This window comes from Stegodyphus dumicola, chromosome X1 (genome assembly GCF_044657685.1).
Source record: "Stegodyphus dumicola isolate Sdum_Otavi_A_Nest chromosome X1, ASM4465768v1".
Lineage (NCBI taxonomy): Eukaryota > Metazoa > Arthropoda > Arachnida > Araneae > Eresidae > Stegodyphus > Stegodyphus dumicola.
This window is the reverse complement of record NC_140780.1, coordinates 30,480,919-30,502,278: the sequence shown is the minus strand read 5'-3', so window position 1 is coordinate 30,502,278 and position 21,360 is coordinate 30,480,919. Positions and strand designations below refer to the sequence as shown.

Here is a 21,360-nt window from a genome sequence, read left to right as displayed (position 1 = left end):
GATTAACATGAAGATTAATTAACTGGATTAATTAACAGAAAAAAGGGGGAAACTCTGCAAACTGTTTTACGAATTTTTAATCCTCAAATGAATAGTAACAACTACCTTGATTTAATTTTCCAACTGTTTCCGATTTAAATTTTCATGTGAATTATTTATTGATTCGTTATTAGAAAATATGCAGCATAAAATATGTTGGTTTATGTATGCGTATAAAAGATACTGCTTTATTTTTTGAAAGAGATTACCATGCCTTAAAATATTGAACAACATTAGCAAATTTATCAAATAGCTCTAAGTTGCGATAATTACAGATTCTTGTTCTAAGAATTATTTTCTTGCATTTTTCAAGTTTATACTTTTAATCATACATTTGTAACTTTTGAATATTTCCAGCAAATAAATTTTTGTATCGTTATAGACATCCATTTAACTGATTGATGATTTTATTCAAAATATCGTACAAATGTTACACGTACGTTCAGTTAATTATCGCTTTCAGATTATTTACATTTAGTTTTTTTTAGGTAACTTCGTTATATTTGTAAAATCTCTCACCTTTTGGGTGCAGGGGGGGGGAGTTTGGTCAAAAGTAAACTGCAGTAGTTCGTATTTATTTTTAAGTTCTAAACCCCAAACTGGACAACATAATTATAAACATTCAGCTACTATGCAGGTGTTTAAGAAACAATTGAGCAAACACAAATGTTATCTTAATATTTTACTTAGGTAAGAAAAAATAAAAATTTGTTATCTTTCTGAGACATGAGAGGTTTTAAATTTTGTTGTTACAAAATTTCCCGTATGAACATACTACAATAAATTTCTGTACATAGCAAAATGTATAAATTTCAGAAGAAACTGAATTATAATTTTACTTCGTGACCTGTTTCACAGATTTCGAAGATAACAGGATTCAAACGAAGTATAAAGATTAGATCTTCATCGCACTGTAGCTTTAAGTAGAAACATTTCTCGATCTACTGGACAATATTTAACGGTGCTCAAGTACATGTCTAAGAAACACATTGACTAAAAGGTCGCAAAAAAGTGGAGCATCGTCGTCTTTACAAGTAAAAGAAAGACTTTTGCTTAGAGAGATACACTGCCCGTCATAGAAAATGCAACACCATGAAGATTCGGCTATATAAATATGCAAAGTTCAAGAAATATGTAAGGTAAAAACTCATGCAGATGATGTAAGACGCAAGTTAGTTACGTGGTTATAGCGCCAGTTAAAAGGGAAGGAAACAGCGAATAAACCAACCGTCGCTACTCGTTGTTGCTTAGAGAATCCAGAATGTCGAGAAGTTCAGCGTTCCAGAAGACACATGTGAATGAAGACGTCTGGACGACGACACCGTAGACAGTTCCGGCAAATAGAGGATTATAAGAGAGGTCAAATTGTTGGCTTACGTACGGTTGGTTGGTCTTACCGTCGTATCGCTGCTAAAACGCATATAGATGTATTCGCTGTTCATAGAGTTTGGTCCAGATGGTTACAGCCGAAAACATCGTGGACGAAAACGTCGCGGAGAAAACAACGCAAGGCGAAAACGTCGTGCTACAAAACATCTGTTATTATTATTTATATTTTTATATTTGTGGTCCGAATAATTTTTAATAACTATTTCTTTACAATCAGCAGTTCTGTTCCTTGTTCCTCCTATTTCCTATACTTTCAATTAATTCTCAAACAGAACAGTGATTTGAAAATAAATTATTTTTTATTAAGAGAGTTATCAGAACAGATTAAGAAAATGCTCTTGGCAGTAGTCCATAAAATACTTAATGAAGGGAAAAAATTAAATACATTAAAGACAAATATAACCGATAGGTTATAAGGTATTTCTCCCACCCTCTTGGCGTGCCTTCGTGGTGTAGTGGTTCTGCACAGTGAGCCGGTATTCCAGAGGTCCGTAGTTCGATTCCCGGCGAAGGCGTTTGCTAATTTGTCATCTTGCCTGCTTCCAAAAATAACTAATGTCTCTAGAAGGTAATGCGAGAGGTCTATTTTAATCTGGTTTTCTGCAGCTTTATTAAATAATCAACCAAAAAAACTTGTCACTTACTGTAGCTGAAGATCCTGGACTATCACTTCACTTTCATCATTGGTTTATATAATGTATGGTTGTTTGGTTTAAATGTTGAACTGTGATTGGATAAAAAATATCCGCAAGGTTGCGCTTACATAATGGCGAAACGCGGATTAAATTTTAGATGACGCACTTTAGATTTATATATTAGTAGTTTTAAGACAAGAAAGGGGACATAACCAAATTGAAATGGGGACTAATAGAACTATTACCAAATTTAAGTTGTTAATTTTCTTTCATGCATTTTATATCTCACATATATATGTAAGAATTTACATATACATGTTACCTATATGGTCATATATGAGTATGCGTGTTTTTTTTTTTTTTTTTTTTTTTTTTTCATTTACGCATGATGTTGTAAAATTGTATAAGATGCATTAAGATGCATTTCATTATATAAGACGGCAATAATGTTTTTTCTTTCAGAAATCTGAGAGCAAATCAATGTTGCTGTACTTGTGCGTTCTTGTCTTGCCGTTCCTACCTGCATCAAACGTGTTTGTTACAGTTGGATTTGTAGTTGCAGAAAGAGTACTCTATATACCGAGGTAAATGAAGCACTTTTGTTTCCTTGAATGCATTTCATAGTGATTGCTATTAAAATCAAATGCTGTTGGTTAGTTATAATATTAAAAAATAAAAAAAATAAATCATTTACTCAATCTCATCAGGCTATAATAATAAATAAGTAGTAATTTTTGGTATAAGAAACAAATGCTGAATAAATAAATTAAAAGAGATCTGGGGGTGAATAGTGAACAAATACATAAAATATGCAAGTAAGAAAAGCAAAAACATTGCAGTTGAAAGATACAGTAATAATGAAATGATAATGTAAATAATAATGAAAAATTAAATATAAAGAATGAACATCTTTCGAATACATCATCTTAAGGGAGCTGCTGTATCCAGAGAAGTAAATGGAACAACCTGTTTAAGAACTGATAATGACATAATTTTAAAAATTAAAACTTAAAACTTAAGAAAATTACAAAACAGCTTATGTCTTTATCAGTCCAACCCTTACAGGCTAGAATAAGAGCAAATTGCCCAATTTTCCCCGAGTCCTCCAAGTCCAGCTAATTATAAAACACCTCACTAAAACTTTTATTTGATTAAAACATGAAACGTATCGAGCAGACTAATTCTAAATTTAGTTAATTAATTAATCTAACAGTACATAAGCAAACAGCACATGAAACATTAATCGTAGAGTAGAGGTCATTCCTCAGTCTATAAGTATCTGAACAAATTAAGTAAACAATTAACGGGAGAAATATATTCTAAAAAACAACCTAAAAACACTAGACATAATAAAACCTGTCTTATTAAAGCACTGGGTTGAATTAATCCTAACATATGCTTTGATGTAAATAAAAACCAAATGGAACTGTTAAATTAAACCTAAAGAAAACTTCCTAAAGCAAAACATATCTTAATGGTGGGGAGAGACCAAATACAGGAAAAGAAAACCAGTGAGTTATCTTAATTTGTACTGTAATATAGCTGGAACATTGCAATTCCAAACGTAAATTATCCCTCCTAATGATTCAACTCTAACTTCAGTTGAAGTTAAAAAATTCTAAACGAAAGAAATATTCGTGTTTAGTTTCAAAAGCAATTTTAAAAACAATTATAATACGGGGTGTGGTGTGTCCACAAAAAATTAAAAAGATGCCTTAAGAAAAAATAGAGTGTGACAAGTAATTTTAAAGCTAAAGAACAAGCGAGAAAAAGTAAAAAATGTGAGTTAAACTTTATCAGAAGTTTCTAGATGACTTTCGCCTAAATTTGCAATTTACTCGTGAAGTTGTAGTTAACCTTTAAGAATAAAAAAAGTCGGAAAGCGGAATAAGTTGTAAATTGTTACAGAATACGGTGTTAATTCAAGCGGCTTGCTTGGAGACTGATAAGCTGAAGTAGGTCCATTTTGAAAATAACAGAAAGACATAATTAAACAGCCTAATATAAATTAAATCTAATGTAGAAATTCTAAATAGCATGTCTAATTTAAATGTGTTAATATATCCAGTCCACATTGCCTTAATGGCTTAATTGTAACCTATCGTGATAAACAACAGGTTAATGTTGAAAACAAATTTTAGAGAACTGTAATTTAACAAGCCTTTTTTTGTTTTTGATAAACTTATGAGGAATTTTAATTCATAATATAAGTTCATTTAAAAATGATTTTGTTACTACATACATTTTTGATTCCTTTGGTTTGATTAATAAAGTGTTTGCCATGAATTTTCCTAGAGATGATTAATTAACGATTAATTAGCTTAATAGTATTAAAACGGAAGAGCCGTCTTTTGTCAAATAAATTTATTTTGTTGATTTTGTAAATTTGAGGGTATAAATAATATGTTTTTGCATCATTTATGTCATTTTAAGGCATTTAGGATAGATGATTCATTTTCTGTTTTCATTGTAATTATTTATGGGGATATGTCGTCTATATGTCTGAAGGTAAAACTGTAAAGTTCTGGATTTTAATAGCTGTAGATAAAATCAAATCCTTTAACAAAGAGGTTGGTTTGCTTTTGTTTATTTAATTACGGGAAACACTCGAGGACTATCTGCCTTAGGGAAGGGATGTCTTCCTGAAGGCCTTTCTAAGAGAAACTGGCTTGTATACATTTTAAACATGGGGGAAAACATGAAAACGCCCATGCAGCCAGTCCGTTCGCCGGGATTTGAACCCCAGACCAAATTACCAGTGTTCAGCAGCTTTACCACTCGGCCGCTGGCAAGCCTTTTAACGAAAAACAATATGTTACATATGACCATCAACTAATTGGGACCCATAGGAATACCATCAATTTCTAGAGCTATTTTATTTTGATATTTAATAAAATTGTGAAAATGTGTGCATATAAGAATCCCGTGTTTTGGAAATCAGTTATACCTTTAGACTTCGGAAAAGTTTGTACATTTCTATCAAGTTATTGTAAATCTCATTGGGCGGTAAGGTGGTGCGTTAATTTTCAAAGTCATAGCAGTAAATAGTGTAGATCTGATTCTTGTTTATGGTCTTAATAAGTTTTGATTGTTAGTGATAATCCCGTTACTAATTAATATAAGTATGCTCTTGGATCTTTTTTTTTATTTATTCACACTATTAGCTATAAAGGGGTAATCTTGTGAAATTCAGTAGGCCATACAAATAGGAGAAATTATTGTATTGAGGACTGATGATAGTTTTAAGTTTTTTGTGAAAGGCTTTATATTTATAAATTAGCTCGCTTTCTTGATTATTAGAGATTTGGTATATAATTTATTACTTAATAGTACCTTTTACAGATAATACGCAAATTGTTGTCAAGTTTGCCTATAGCTACGATGATAAATTGGTTTTTAAGCTCTTCAGCCTTTTTATTTAGTTTATTTAGCAAAAATTTTGCTGTTGTTATAATACAATTGAAGTTTACTGAAATTCTTTCTAACGTTGCTGTATACAACGTGCTTCCCTTCTTCAAATGTGTTGACAATTTATTAATAATACCAGCTCCAAATACAGAGGCAGATAGAAACTGAACCAGCTTCTCTGTAGTACAACAGGTGTTGAGGTATTGCTGAATCTAGCTAAGTGTTATGCATCCTTCCCAACTTTGAGGTAGACCACAGGGAGTGGTAAAAGGATCTCCTACATGTACCATGAACCTCTGGAAAGGATTTTCTGCTCACCGCGCACTTTCAACGCTCCCTTGCCTCACAGACACTATAAGCTTACAAACAGCTATGCCTTCTCCGACATTCTAGCCTGGACAGTCACATCACTAACCACTGAGCCGTTTAGGTGAAGTGTGTTTCATAACGAATTGGACAAAAAGAATAACATAGTACAACGTCTGTAATTGATTTATTAAGTCAAAAATATGAATTCTGAAACTACAATTATGCAAGTTTTAGCTGGCAACGGCGAAACGTTTTCCAGTAATGAAATAGCTGCTACAGGCACTGTTAAATCAAAAGGGCGTCATTCTTACAGGAGATAGCATACTGTGCTTTGGAATAACCTCAAGCATCATCGTTTATTGTCTTTCAAAGATATTTTCGCATGAAGTTTGGTAAAAAAAACACCGCATCGTCACAACATCGAACGGTGGGTGAAGCAGTTTCAGGACACAGACTGCTTGTGTAAGAAACGTATCCAAGACGAAAAGAAGCCAAAACCTACCCAGGACGAAGAGAAGCCCAAACCGATGTGGTTGAAAAATTTCGCGAAACTTTTTTTTTTACAATGTTCCGTAAAATCAACGCGTCGTCTGTATTCTGAATTCAATGTGCCTCATGTAGCGGTGTGGCATGTGTTACGGAAACGTCTGCAGTTCCCGCCATGCCCATTTCAAATGATTCAGGAGTAAAACCATTACATAAAGCTTTCTGTAAGAATTTTCAGGTAATTTGGAGGTAAAGGACTTCGCAAAAAGACTTGTGTTAACGGATAAAGCTACATTTCGCGTTTTTGGCAAATTTAATTGCCATCATTTACGATTTTGAGGCACGGAAAGTCCACAGGGTGTAACGGAACATGAGCGTGATTCTCCAAAGTTGAATATTTTCTGCGCCATTTTCAACAGTTGTGTTTTGGTCATTTGATCTTCGTGGAAAAATTGATTAACGTGTGCATTTACCAAGTTATGCAGATCAAAGTGGTTGTTCCCTCAGTTGGAGGAAGAGGTTCCCAGCTTCATTCTGCAGTAAGTTTGTCCCTCACCTGATTGGCATAAAATCTGACATCAGTATCTGAATGATAGTTTATCCCATCACTGGAATCTGCTGAGTCAAATGATATGAAATTGCTTGGTTGGCCATTGAAATCTCCAAGTCTAACCCCTTGTAGCTTTTTCCTATGAGGTTTTGTCAAAGACAGAGTGTCCGTGGTTTCATTCCTCAGGACTTACAGCAACTGAAGCAACGGATAACTGAAATGCTCTTATCATTGCCAAAACAGATTCTATCTCGAGTGAGGCAGCTAATGGAATACCGTATAGATATTTGCCAAATCACCGAAGAATATAAAATATCTATAGAAACTTGGATATTTATACTTCAGTGTAAATCTGATTTCTCCAAATAAAGTATTACCGTGTTCATAGGCATGCTTTCTTTTTGTGCCATTCAATATGAAACACCTGTACAGATAATCACCCAAACCTATAAAAAAGTGGCGCATTAAGCGCCTGTTCTTGAGGAACTACATTAGTATTCTTAATACTTTTGAGATGTAATTTTGAAAATAGACAAAGCAGCAAGCAGCCCGCAAGGAAACAGAAAGCTAATTGAGACAGGTTCAAGACAAAAGACTAGCTCAGAATGATTTGGCTTCAGTTCCGATTTCATTTCTACTAGTTAATTATTTTCGAAATTTTTTATTAGGTAAATCCTTTATGTAACGTCTGCATCGTTAGATTTATGCAAGAATCATATGAAAGCGATAAAAAATTGAATTAACGAAGTTTATAAGTAGAACTTATAGTAGTTTATAAGTAACGGTAAATTTATTACAAGCACCTACCAATTTTACGATGGCAAGGAGGAAATAGCTAAGTTAATTTGAGAATTAATCTGAGAATGGTTAAAAGTTTCACATCTTTCAAATTAAAGTTAGCATCTTGATTTTCATATTTTTGACATATGTATAGTATATGTGCGTCCGTCCGTATGTCTGTATAATCTATGTATTAACCTGACGTTTCTTATTTCCAACCAACTTTTGCAAAATTTAAAATACAAAAGAAACATACTGCTTTTTAAAAACTTTATATGTATATTAACTGAGAGAAGGCATTAAAAGTTAGATTTCGTTATTTGTAGATTTTTTTTTGAAAATTTAACTTTACCAAATCATAAATATTTTCGGCGTTACGGCAAATGGTTGAGAAATTAAAGACCAAGTAAGGACTTTCAAGCCGGGCAAAAGGGTGCAAAATGGTGGGTATATGATATTGCCAATGGCAGTAAAAAAAAAAAAAAAAAGAACGGGCACAAACAGCGCTTGTAACAGTCTCATGCAAAATTTGAAAGTCCTACGGCTAATCGTTTCTGAGTTATGTGAGATATATACATACGGACGGACGTGTGTACAGATGTTACGACAAAAATACATTTGGAATCCATTTTACAATTCGTTTTGGAAAATAGATTCCTTTATTCTGACCATAGATACAGACATCACGCAAAAAATCGTTCAAATATATGCAACAACGGTCGAAATGGATATTTCCCTTGAAATAAATCAGACTTGAAATTTTTCGCAGTTACAATACTTACTTTACTTCGTACAAGGAAGTCAAAAAGCATAAGGTAATATATCACTATGAAACTTGAGTAAGTGCATGAAGATCTGAATTTTCTTTCTCAACATTCTGAGAGATTACTTAGGCACTAAGTGTCACATAACTCAGGGGACAAAATAGCCATGATTGTCAATTGTAGACTTTGAGTGTAATAGGAAGGCTTAATTTTGCGGAAACTAATGGTTTTTGCGTTGAAAATTCGTCTCTCAAAACTTGAAATCTTATTTTATGAAGTAATTAAGCCTTTTGACTCAATCGGTTTCAAATGACCAACTTTTCGTTTGCTAACCATTCATAACTGCAATCATTTCCCTGAATGGTACGTCTGAAATATTTGTAATGGTACTGAAATGATTCATAACTCATAAATTTTGATACAGACAGTAATACATACGTGAATTTCAGTCGCGTTTCTATTTAATTTTTTTGTGCTTCATACTCGCATATTTTTTCTGTTAACAGAAGAACAGGTATATGGATTCAGTACATGGTCGTTAATTTAAAAGTAGCACACATATTTACTTTTATAGAATTTTTAATTTTTATTGTGCATTAAGTACCCTTTCTCCAGTTGCTTTTTAATTTGTACACCGACATGAAATATGTATCAAACGTACTTTCTAATGATTTATATAAATGTAATGGATACTGTTACTAATGCAGTTTAAGTAAAGAACTATACCAAATAAAAAGTTAATCTGAAATACTGATCACTAATGTAATGTCATGTTCCAAATCTCTGTTACCAGTAAATTTATTTCATACATAATTAATACTCTATTAAATGATTCTCTTTTTCATAGCATTGGATTTTGTGTTCTTGTGACATCTGGCTTAAAGAAGCTACGAAAACATCACAATCGTATCTATTGGGCTTGTAAGAGTTTCATTGTTATCCTCATTTTCCTCTTCATAGCTAGAACTGCAGTAAGGAATCAAGACTGGAAAAATAGAGAAACATTGTTCACGTAAGTTGAAATATTCTTCACAATTTATTTCATATTTTTCCTTTTTTTCTCGCCGTTTCAAATATGCATTTTGAATTCTAAAAGGTGAAATTAAGGAATGCGGATTCTGGAACGTAAATAGAAAGTTCAAACTGCAAGGCAATATAATATACTAAATTTTTCCTTAAAAATTACTGTCAGGTTTTGGATAAGAATATAACCTAAGGAGTAAGCAGCAGCTGTCGAGAATATTTTGGGTGTCATGAATGCAAAGGAGCTGATCAGTACGAAAATTATGAGCCATAGCACCAAAACTAAATACGAATGTATGACAGCCTGAGATATTTAAAAATAACAATATTTGAATACTTCTAGAATGGTCTATGACTGACGTTAAAGCGTTTGGATTGGGATCAGCAATCTCATTTAGGACTGAAATCGTTTGCAGTTCTTCAAAATACCGTTCATGACAGAGGTTACAAAGCTGAAAACTTTGCGATGTTACTTCTGTTTTATTGCCATTGACATATCAGCAACTCCGATTAACTGGTAAAAGTAGTTTTATATCACTGCTCATTTTTAGGATTGAGTAATTTAATGGGGGCATTCATAAGATTAGTTAAAGTCTAAACATTGAAATAGCCACTGAAGGTTAACTGCAGACTCCTTACACGCTACCCCACAAAAATGTATGAGGATTTTTTGTGCTACCCTTATATCTTAGAAATACAGTACATTTATATACCACATTATCCTACATTCAGTTGGAATCCTTTTGCAAATGCCTTAACCTACACTTTATGATAGTGTATCTCTTTCCTTAATACAGATACGATATATAGAAATTTCCAAAGCTAATCCCTGCTGTAATCCAGTTTAACGCCAGCCTGGTACTGTACTGCTCTTTATATCATGTTTTCTGCTTTTAATATCTAAGCAGCTATGAATTTAACGCTTGTAGTATTAGATCTGTATTTCCTACTTAACCTTAATATGAATCACTCCTGAAAGCTTTCAGAAAATCAATAAACGCAGTACTATCATCTTCTTATCAACAGTCTTTACTGTATGAAACCTCCAGCAGCAATGCAATCAAATGATTTCAGTGAATTGGTGTGCAATTATTGAGCGTTATATCTTCTATTTATGGTACAACTTTATTTTTAATTTGTTGCTCCCTCTGTAATTTAAAAATTGCCATACGAGTCTTGAATTCTGCAAAGAGATGTAGTACATTTGTAGGTCATTACTTCTCATTCATCCCCACGAACATCCACCCTGAATTACGTAGATCGATCCTAGCTTATGTAGATCCATCCTAGCTTACATATCATACATGAAAAAAATTTAACTGATTTTTAGGCGCGTATATAACTGCGGTCTGTTTTTAGGCTCGTATATAACTGCGGTCTGCTTCATGTTCAATACACATTTTTTGTTTTTCATTTCATAGATCTGTAAACGTGGCATGATTATTAGATGCTTTATACATTACTTATCCTGGAAATTTAACTACTGTATCAGAAAGGCAGACCGTATAAATTGCAAATTGGGATAATGAGATTATTTTTACTATCCAGCCCACTCAAATGTGCTTTAATGTCACTAACATTTGTCTTGTCAATTTTCGATATTAATGGATTCCAAGCCGTCTGCTAAACAAGGCGCTAACTCAGGTTATGTTAAAAAAAATGATGGTTAGTACACATTCTGTGATACATTCGATTAGAAAACTGAAGTGTAAATGAGCAACACATTTTACAGTGAGTTATACATTATTTTACATTTTACAGTTATAATTCTCCATGCTTTATTAATTTTATACTTTTCTGAGGGCCTGTTAACTCGAATAATTCGAAACAAATCTCTTATATATCACCACTGCTCTAAATTATAAAGTAAAACAAAATGTTTCTCGACGTTAATTAATTTCTTTTTAATTCTAAGACTTTCATTCACTTGTGTATAATTTGAAGATGTATGATCTACAACACAATTGTTTCACGCCGGTCGCAGAAAAGCTTTTCATTTGGTAAAAATAAAATATTTTTCATTTTAACATTCAGTATATGTTCATCTCGAGATCTCATCAGTACTTTTGACTGATAAATAATTGTTTCTGAATATACTTTCATTTTAAGAAAAATATCCTCTAACATTTTTAGAAGTATTACGCAAATATCTAAAAACACGTAATTTCCTTTTATAAAAAATATAAAAATATCTACTTTAACGGATTAATGTAATTTAGGACTTTGTTACTTGTTGATAGAATTTTAACACTTTCTATAGCTTGAACTTCAGTGACTAGTATTATAATAAATATATTTCTGTATGATTTACTTAAAATAAAACTAATTCAGTTCTTAAATAGCAAAACACAGTACTGTGAAGAAAATTCAAAATATTATGCGCTTCATCTATCGGTGTAATATTAAAATCTATACCTAAAATTGTCATCATTATTATTAATTATGTTCAAATAAGGTATAAATTTCTACATGACTTAGATAGCGTCACAAATAAGCTACTTAACAGATAACACATTTCTATTGATTTAATAAACAAAAAGAATGTTACGAATTTAGAATCAATAGTTTTTTGGCATGCTTACAAGCAACGATTACTCTGAGCAGATTTTGAACCACTTATTAAGTAGAAAAATGACACTGCTCTTTCGTCCCATATGCCTTTGCTCGTCGAGGTAATTTATATATTCCTTTATAATATGAATGTGTTAACTGCATTAGTAGTTTATGTTTGTCCATTAGAGTATAATACAACTGCGCAACGTCCCCCAAAAACATCAGACTGACAGCATAAAATATAAGTTCAAGACTTAATTATCACTACTGGTGACTTAAGCTTCTTATTAAATTACTTCTTAATTATTTTTTGCCATCAAATGGAAACAGATTCAAATAGAAATTTAAAAAAAGGAAAGAGAACCTTTCTACCTACACATTTGAATTCTCTGCGTACTTCAGTTTTCGCTGTATTGAATATTTGTCCCATGCTATTACTATAATACAAAGAAGATCAGTGATATTGTAACTGTATGAAATTCCTTCCAAATGTTCTTCTGGTCAGCACATTTAGCTAGTAAATTGATAGAATGGGATTCGATTCTGGTGAGCGTATAATTGACTATACGCTCGTGAGAAATATGCTTGGCAGGGACCGTACTTGTATTGTCTTGCCCTCTCCTCTGTCTGTGGTGGAGCTATATGGTTTGATAGTTTGATTGTCTGGGGGAAAACAAACCCAGTTGGTTGAGTCGGCGAGTTTCACAGGCCTTGTTGATCGCTTGGGGTTGCCAGCGGGCGTCTGGATCCTCAATATCGTTCATATCCTTTCTCACGGCCTTGCTCGGTGAACGGCTGAATTTCTCTTAGACTTTATTTTACAGACGGAATGGTGACGCGTGCTGTTTTATTTGTGTTATTTATGTACTTCGATCTGCTGTCCGGGAGTGGTACCATGTTGATGGCAGTGTCTTCGCATTCCCCCTCCCATGGTGGAGTCGTGGATGTGAGTTACTGCTCGTACTCTCGACTTGGACTGCTCGACCGATAGATTAGCGGTCCCTCGGACCGCCTCTGCCAAGGAGTAATTAAAACGTGTATGGGTAGTTTAGCCTAGGTCTAAGCTCTCCTCCTGGTGTTCTGTGTTTTATCGAACATGAAAATCATGTACGATACAAAAGTTTGAGATTTTGTCGGAAACGAGAAAAAGCAAGTATTTGTAAAATTTAGTTAAATCCACTTTATTGAATTTTTTCTTTAGAGATGACACACAATGAATTTCTGTTAATTCCACCTGTAAATCAGCTGGCATTTACAGCTGGAGAGAGGTTGAAAAATTAGCAACGCCTTCGCCGGGAATCGAACTGCGGACCCTGGAATACCGGTCCAGTGTGCAGAACAACTACACCACGAAGGCACGCTAAGAAGGCGGGAGAAATACCTTATACGCTTTTCGTGAGTTACGGTAGTAGTCGTCATAGTGAGCTAATATTCACTATTTATAATTGCTTACATTCTATGAAGGACTGCTCATTTTCAGATGTGGTCGCCAGGCGAGAGATCAAAGCACAATTCATAAAAAGAGATAAACAAACGGATTAAAAATCATGCTCTGTGAAAACACTTTGTGGGACATTTTCTGGCTTTTGGAGAGGGACCATTTTTCTTCGTTCCTTTTCAAACCAGAAATTTCATATTCTGTCTCTTAAGGGCGACAGTTTCAATTTTATAGCCAAACTGAAACGTTTTTTTAAAGATTTTTATGAAGGGACGGACAGAACCATGCCTCCTCCGTGATTCGAACCAGGGCCTTTTGGTATCGCAGTCGACTCTACTAACCTATACTGTCTGGGAGGCATACGTTTCTTAAAGTAAAATCTTCTTTTTTCGTGATAACACTGTATTGAGGAGGATTATCCTATTCCCCATCTTTCAGAAACAGAAGTTGCCAATAAACAACAAGGCCAGTTTCTTGTTAACTTTATTACCGGTTGTCGGACGTTTGTGGTGTGGCTTTAATGAATGGTATCCTGGAAAAAATGCAATCAATAATATTTTTAATATGTTTTATTGTTCAAGGTGTTTATAATAAAAAATCAAATAGCAGCATTACATGTGATTACGAGATAATCTGCGAGGAAATGCCAGTAGAATCATGCACGTATAACTGAGTTTAATGTTTGAACGAACTTGGATACTTGGTGCTATTCTAGTACACAGTAATTATATTTATTATTTGCGGGCAGTTGAATTGTTGTGAAATGCAGTCTTTCGGTGATAACAAACAAATGCGTGATCTTGAATTTCCATCATTACTTTTATCATGAGAAGCTATGTGCTTAAAGCCTGAAAACAATAATTTTAATCAATGTGCTTGAAGCAGATATACAAACACATATTTTATCTTTTATTCAAAATGTATTTTTGAAAACTTGTTTTCTAGGTATCCCCGATTATAACTTGTAAATATATCTTAAAGTTATGTTAATGTAGATGTTTTATCATTTGGAAGATATGTACTAATAAATTTGAGCATACCTTACTTAAAATTAGAAACGTTGTTGCATAATGTTATTGATTGATTCAGTCTTGAATTTTTCTACTAGTACTAATGTCATGTGGTTAGCATAAAAGGATGTTTTGTTGTCTTTTAAAAATGTGCTAATTACATTTCACCGAATAAAATTTACCTTTCGCCGGGCTCCTGTCGAAGGGCAACTATCGACAGCCACCCACAAAGGTGTTAGGATGCAAAATATGAATACATCGTGATCACAAACTGACATTTAAAGACCATAAGCTTAAAATAAGTCATGACATTCCTAATAATATAGTTGCTTAAGTTTCGTAGGCGTCGCATGGAATCTCGGAAGTTTTAAAATACTCTGGGCATTCGTCCGACGTTTGTGGTAGCTACCTAGATGGGCCGTTTCAAAATGAAGACAGTGCATTTCAAAACTCCCGAGATTCCGTACCTTAAGCTACGAAATATCGGGTACCTTCATCATTAGAAAAGTTAAGACTTATGTTTAAGATCTTACATGTCATTTTTGCGATCACGATGTATTCATATTTTCCATCCTAAGACCTCTGCGGGTGGCTATCGATGATTTTCCTGCGAAAACCCTTACTATCCCCCTTATCTCGTTAGGATTGCACTTGCGCCTCTGCATGGCTATGAGATTCCGATTCGTTTTGATGTACACTACCCTTCCTAGAATTTTGTTTCCCTAATTTTGACTTATGTTTAAGATCTTACATGTCATTTTTGCGATCACGATGTATTCATATTTTCCATCCTAAGACCTCTGCGGGTGGCTATCGATGACTTTCCTGCGAAAACCCTTACTATCCCCCTTATCTCGTTAGGATTGCACTTGCGCCTCTGCATGGCTATGAGATTCCGATTCGTTTTGATGTACACTACCCTTCCTAGAATTTTGTTTCCCTAATTTTGAATCACTCTGTATTATAAGTTTAAATGCCGACTTTAACCATTTTATTAATTTGGGCTAGGTATTTGTTTACGCCACGGCGTTTTAAGATTCCTTGCTTTTAGACGTTTTACAGAGTTTTATTTTTAAGTGGTTTGTATTTACATTATGTATTGGAAAGCCATGAGAATGCTATGCAATCCATCAGGTAATAGGATCGATTTTAAGTAAAACAAAATCTGTTTTTTCTTAAACATTTACGCCACATTCTTAATTCAGATACCCAATAAATTTAGCTTGTAAAATTATTTAATACACTTTACATGCTATGACAAGAGAACTGCAGAGAAATAAAGTGCATGCTATGAATGTGTATGAAGTTCAGATTTTATTTACGTTTGAATCAGGTAGACTTTGTAAGTATATTATGATCACATATAAACCATTGAAAACGATCATCTCCAAGCAATAAAATTAGCGTGAATTAAATTAGATTTATAATTTTAAGCAATTAAATTTCTTTCTTACTCCAATGAATACTGAGTGTCGAATAATAGGGTTGTATATTAACTGCAATTACGTCGGGGGAAGAAGGTTTAAGCCATGTATGCCAAGAAATCAGATTTTATTCCCCTGTCATGAATCATTCCTAACGTAGAGTACTCGCGAAGTAATAAATATGGGAGCCCGGGATAGTCATTCATTCCTCTGTATCAGCTGCACTTCTCTTAAGATTCATGTTACGGCCTTTAAGAAAACACTATCATTCCGCCGTTTATTACCGTTGCAGCTTAATTCCTTCAACCATATTTTACTCCGAGTCTTGAATCTTCATTACGATAATGGGCGAGACCATGAACTGAAAATAGTGTTTTATTGCTAATTTAGGTCGGGGTTGACCAGCGTACCACATAATGCCAAAGTCCATTATAACTTCGCTAATCTTCAAAAAGACTTGGGAAATGTCGATACAGCAGTGGAACATTACCGAATGGCTCTCAGGTAAGTGTAATTAAGTATGCGAGATGCATGTATATAGCAGTAGACGTGAATGCTTAAGATTTATGTTTTAATGGTTGCAGACAGGGCTATTGCTTTTTGATGAGCTTCAGATCTTTCAAATTATATTTTAATTCTTTAAGATATAATCACTTTTTCGGAAGCATTTCTTCCCGAATATAAATTAAGAGTTTTATTTTACGTAAAGGCTTGATATTATATGATGTAATAAGTTATCTTCCCTAAAAATATTTTATAAGACTTAAATATTATTACTTATATTTTATAAGATTTAATTATAAGACTTTTATAAAACTTTTTTAAGACAGTCTAAAACTGACAAGGCCCATTAAAAATGTACAATAACCAGTTTGATGTTTCGAAAAGAAATTACAGTCATAAGTTACATCCGCAGTGTATGCTATCAAATGCATAAAATTTTAAACTATTAATATACTTCATCAAATTTTATATTGTACCAAATATTTTATAAAAAACTGTTTTTCTATTAGCTGTAATGCATGAATATTCTACATCTAAACTAAGAAATATCAAATCCAGTGTATGAAGTGAATGTTACTGAAAAATCTCTAGCTTTCCCAGTGTTTATATCAATATATTATTAAATTACTTAACAATACTCCGAATCCTTAACATAATATTAGATCTCTTTAATATTTCTAATTAAATATTTTCTATTAATATTTTAAAAAAGTGTTATTTTATTTTACGAAGTTTGAAATTCATTAAAGTAGATTTTATTATAGAACACTTATTGAAATTTAGGATTCTTTAATTTTTACTGAAACATTTAAGTAATTAGGTAATTAAATGCATGAATAGGAATAAAAACTTATGAATTAACCATAATTAAAGGTTAAAAATGAAGGTAATGAACTGAATTATGAACATATAACATTTTATTATTTTGTTTCCGTCACAGACTTCGAAAATAATTTCTTTTTCTTTTGTCAGATGTATGCATAATTCAGTACTTAATTATAAATACATTTAACGGATACTTGGATAAAAAGGTTTAACAGTCTTCAACGAGAAATCTGTAAATTTTATTATTGAATAATATTTAATACGGATGACTTTACTAGTGTTTTAAATAATTCAAAAACTGAAATCTTATTTAAACATGTGCATTTTTCTGGCTTAAATTTGTTGCATATATTGTTTACTTTTATTTGAATTTTGCTTAATAAAATGTAATAAAACTTTCTGTTAATAATACATTATGCAAAAATATTTTTGTTTTGTTTAATTTTAGTTCAGCTTTAAAATTCTGAATTCGGCTTGCACTCAAAAACAAACAAGAATTGTTTTACTTGGATAAAGTTCGAATTTGATAAATAATTACTGTACTACATTTCGCATCCTTAATAGCATTATAATTTAGCCGAGATATGTTTTAGTTTTATAAACTGAGAAAATATATTTTATTTCAACGCTTATATCTAAGCGTAGTTGAAATATAATGAAGGATCTTATTATATCGGTCTTAACTTCTAAAGAAAAGAAAAATAAATAAATATAAATATGGACAAATTCATATATACGTTAAAACTAATTCAATGATTTTAAGATAAGTTTCGACGTGAATGTTTATCATTGTGAAAGCAATAACATCAGAGAATAAACAATTATAAAGACAAAATGTTTTCGTATTTTAATGCTTCTGTCAAGGATGTGGTTCAGTGTTAGAATATTATTTCCACATTTCTTTTCAATTTGAAACATATGTGATTAGATATAATATTTGTTAATTTTACTACTTAATATTATATTTAATTTCTCTGTGTCAGCTTAAAAATAAAATGAAATTTTTTTGTCACGAATTTCTTACGAAAGAAAATAGAGCTTTAAACATCACTAGTTTCCAGTTCATAAGATTCAAATAGAGTATACATTAGAGTAATTATTTGAAACATTCAATATCTGTTTGAAATTTGCATCTATTTCGATTTGCTATTTATGTTGTTTTCTTTTCTTACCATATTTTATTGTATTTTCTAGTTTATGGCCGAATCACGCTAGCGCACACAACAATTTAGGAACACTGTTAACTGATGTTAAAGAAGCCGAGAACCATTTTAAACAAGCTCTTCTCATAAATTCTCATCATCCTAGAGCTCTATTCAATCTTGCATCATTATACAGGTAAGTACATTAAAAAGGTTTAGTTTTGTTTACAGATGTAAAACTCTTCTGTATATAAAAACTACAAACATCATATGTGAATAAAAAGAGATCTTTTGCTTTATTCGACCGCAGCATTCGAGTAAATATTTCTTACCTTCAATGACAAAGATGCAAAATTTCCATAACATTGTAAATATATTTGATACAAGCTGCTTGATTGGTTCGTCTGTGACGATATAAATAGTATCATACTCTCTTTGCTTTACTTGTGCCCGCCAGCGGCCGAGCGGTGAACACTGGTAGTTCGGTCCGAGGTTCGAATCCCTCGAACGGGCTGGCTGCATGGGCGTTTTCGTGGTTTTCCCCATGTGTAACGTGTATACGAGCCAGTTTCCCTTAGAAAGTCCTCCACGAAGGCATCCCTCCCCTTAGGCAGATAGCCCTTGAAGCTTTGCCATAATCACACACACACACTCTCTGCTTTACTAGATAAATCTTTATTTGCAACCCTATTCAGATTCCTCCGTATATTGTATTGATTTAAATAATATGGTTTTCCTTTTGGTAACCTTTTTGATATTCGAAAATATATTGAAAAGAAGGAAAAAGGTTATGCATTTACGTCAGCGTAAATTGCAAAATAAATTTGGTATTAAAAATTAAGCAGTCATTAATTTTATATTTGTAAGTTTCAAAAGTTAAAGGTATAACATTGATGCAGAAATTAAGGCAGAAAATGCAGTGACTTAGGCAATACAACGAGTCTTTATTATTTTAAAACTGATATCAATGGCACACTCATTTAAATATTATTCAGTTAAACATCTTGACTTTTAACGTTTTAAGCTGGCACAAATGAGGCCCGCCTTTGAGCACTAAGCAGATTTGCAGAAATTAGAAATGAATGCAAGTAATCGGTATAAAGACATTTTGTGAAATGTATGAATATAGAAGCTCTTAAATCTCATTTCAGTCGCATAAATTCAAATCTAATATTTCAGGAAGGAATAAATGGTTCTTTGAGAATTATTCAATATGTAATTGTAGTAGAATATCTGAATTCAATATCTGAATCAAATATTCAAAGTGAATCATAGTTTCCGTCAACAGAGTGGTAGTACGTTAGAGTAGAATATACAGGTCCTACGTTCGAGTCACGGATCTTTGCGATTGTCTCAAAATAAAATAAAATTCTTAGTATCTATGTAGCGCTTCTCATTAATGGTGCAACTAGGAAAGGCATCAATCACATTAGATGCAGAGGAAGAAAATGAGAGCACAAAATCTTTAGCCGTTCGAGTACATCTCTTCAGGCCCTTTCAAGCCTGATAAAAATCATAAATTTGACAAGATATTATGAAGTTAATTCAATTCCATTCATCATCATCATCTTTTCTTTACAATTCCTTTACAAAGGAAGAAGAGATGATGAAATGAAATGCATGTATCCAAATCACTAACATGAAGTTTTCCAAAGATATGAGGTTACTCAGGCATGTCAAATTATTTGCCTTAATCAATTGTTCGGTGCTCGGCCTTCTGTTAATAAATGTTACGTGCTTGTTTCTGGAAATAAGGAAAGCCCAAAGGACATGTCGCATGCAGATAACTTCGAAATGAGGGATACTTTTCCAACGTCGAAAATTTTATTTCTCTTCGAGTAACATAAAACCGTACTTTGGGCGAAAGGTCAGAGGCGTATCGATTATCAGAGCCCCTGAGACATCGTAAGTGGGCAAGAAAGTGAGCCGTCAAGTCTTAGCTTGTAAGGAGAAAAGCCGGATTTAAAAAAGTCGAAATTGCCCGTTGTGTTGTGAACTATTTCGAGCTGTGTTTATGCCCTATTGGGACTTTAATCGAATGGAATCACAAATCAGTGTAACGCAGTAAAAGCCAATTTTCATTAGCTTAAATGGAAACCTCTCTGAGATCAGTTGGTAATTTTGTTTATTCTTCTTAACAAAAGGTGTTCCTTGAGGGGGTAGAAAGTGCCACTGATACCTATCCTCTTTAAACCTAGAATGGTGTACTTAGATTTTCATGAAATCTGTAGTTGTATATAAATAAGTATTTATTGCGCCATATCAAACTCACTTCTTTAATGTTTAAACTCTAGAATTTACGTAATATTCCGAATAAAGTCTTTTTAATTATAGCAAAATATATTTTAAGCGGGTCGTTTCATGATGATGGGTTTGTTTCTCTGGAAGAACGCACAAAAGATCAATAAAGCAAATTCCATGAGTTCAATATTTTTGTCTAGAGTTTATGTTAAACATTAGGATTTAATTTCTTTTAAGCAATTTGAAATTCAGAACTGTTTTGTAGAGTTCCTCACTTTGTAAATGCTTAGTTACAGTTGAGCGTGTAGAATCTTAAGAACTGATAAGCGAATAATCGCTTAAGTGCGTGTGACAAGAAACAACAAGATTGGAAGGCTAAATAACCTTTTATTATTCAAATAAGTTTTAACAAAATTCCGTCTTGGAGTGCACAATAAAAGCCGACACTTGGGTTTGAACTTAGGCTAGGACATTTGTTACGATTCCTCTCCAAAACATTAAACCGCGTTCGGACACGGACGGTGCGGAAACGGGATATTTGACGGACAAAGGTAGGCAAGTTGCATGTTCCTTTTTATACCCATATTACAACACGTCTAGAATCACTTTTCAGATTATATCTGAACTCTTCAGTAAATAATACTCGGACCCAGTCGTCTTGTCTCATTGAACTTGAGGACGGCATCAGTTTAAGCCGATCTCTGCGGAAGTTGGAGTGAATGGAACACAAACCATTGATTTTCTCTCATATATTTCAACCTCGTTAAGCCTTTGTGCAGCGGCAGAACGGCCAATTTGACTTTCTGTGGCAGTCTGAAGATTAAAAACCAAATCTCTTGT

General features: G+C 33.0%; 1 protein-coding gene across 1 annotated transcript in view; it reads left to right on the top strand.

The window, feature by feature from the left end:
- Window positions 1-21,360, top strand: part of LOC118197709 (protein O-mannosyl-transferase TMTC1-like) — a 441,210-nt gene that overhangs the window by 333,413 nt on the left and 86,437 nt on the right. The window contains exons 8-11 of the mRNA XM_085808444.1: window positions 2,526-2,647; window positions 9,208-9,372; window positions 16,199-16,312; window positions 18,332-18,475. Of these exons, the coding sequence (XP_085664570.1) occupies window positions 2,526-2,647; window positions 9,208-9,372; window positions 16,199-16,312; window positions 18,332-18,475 (545 nt within the window). The remainder of the gene's footprint in view (window positions 1-2,525; window positions 2,648-9,207; window positions 9,373-16,198; window positions 16,313-18,331; window positions 18,476-21,360) is intronic.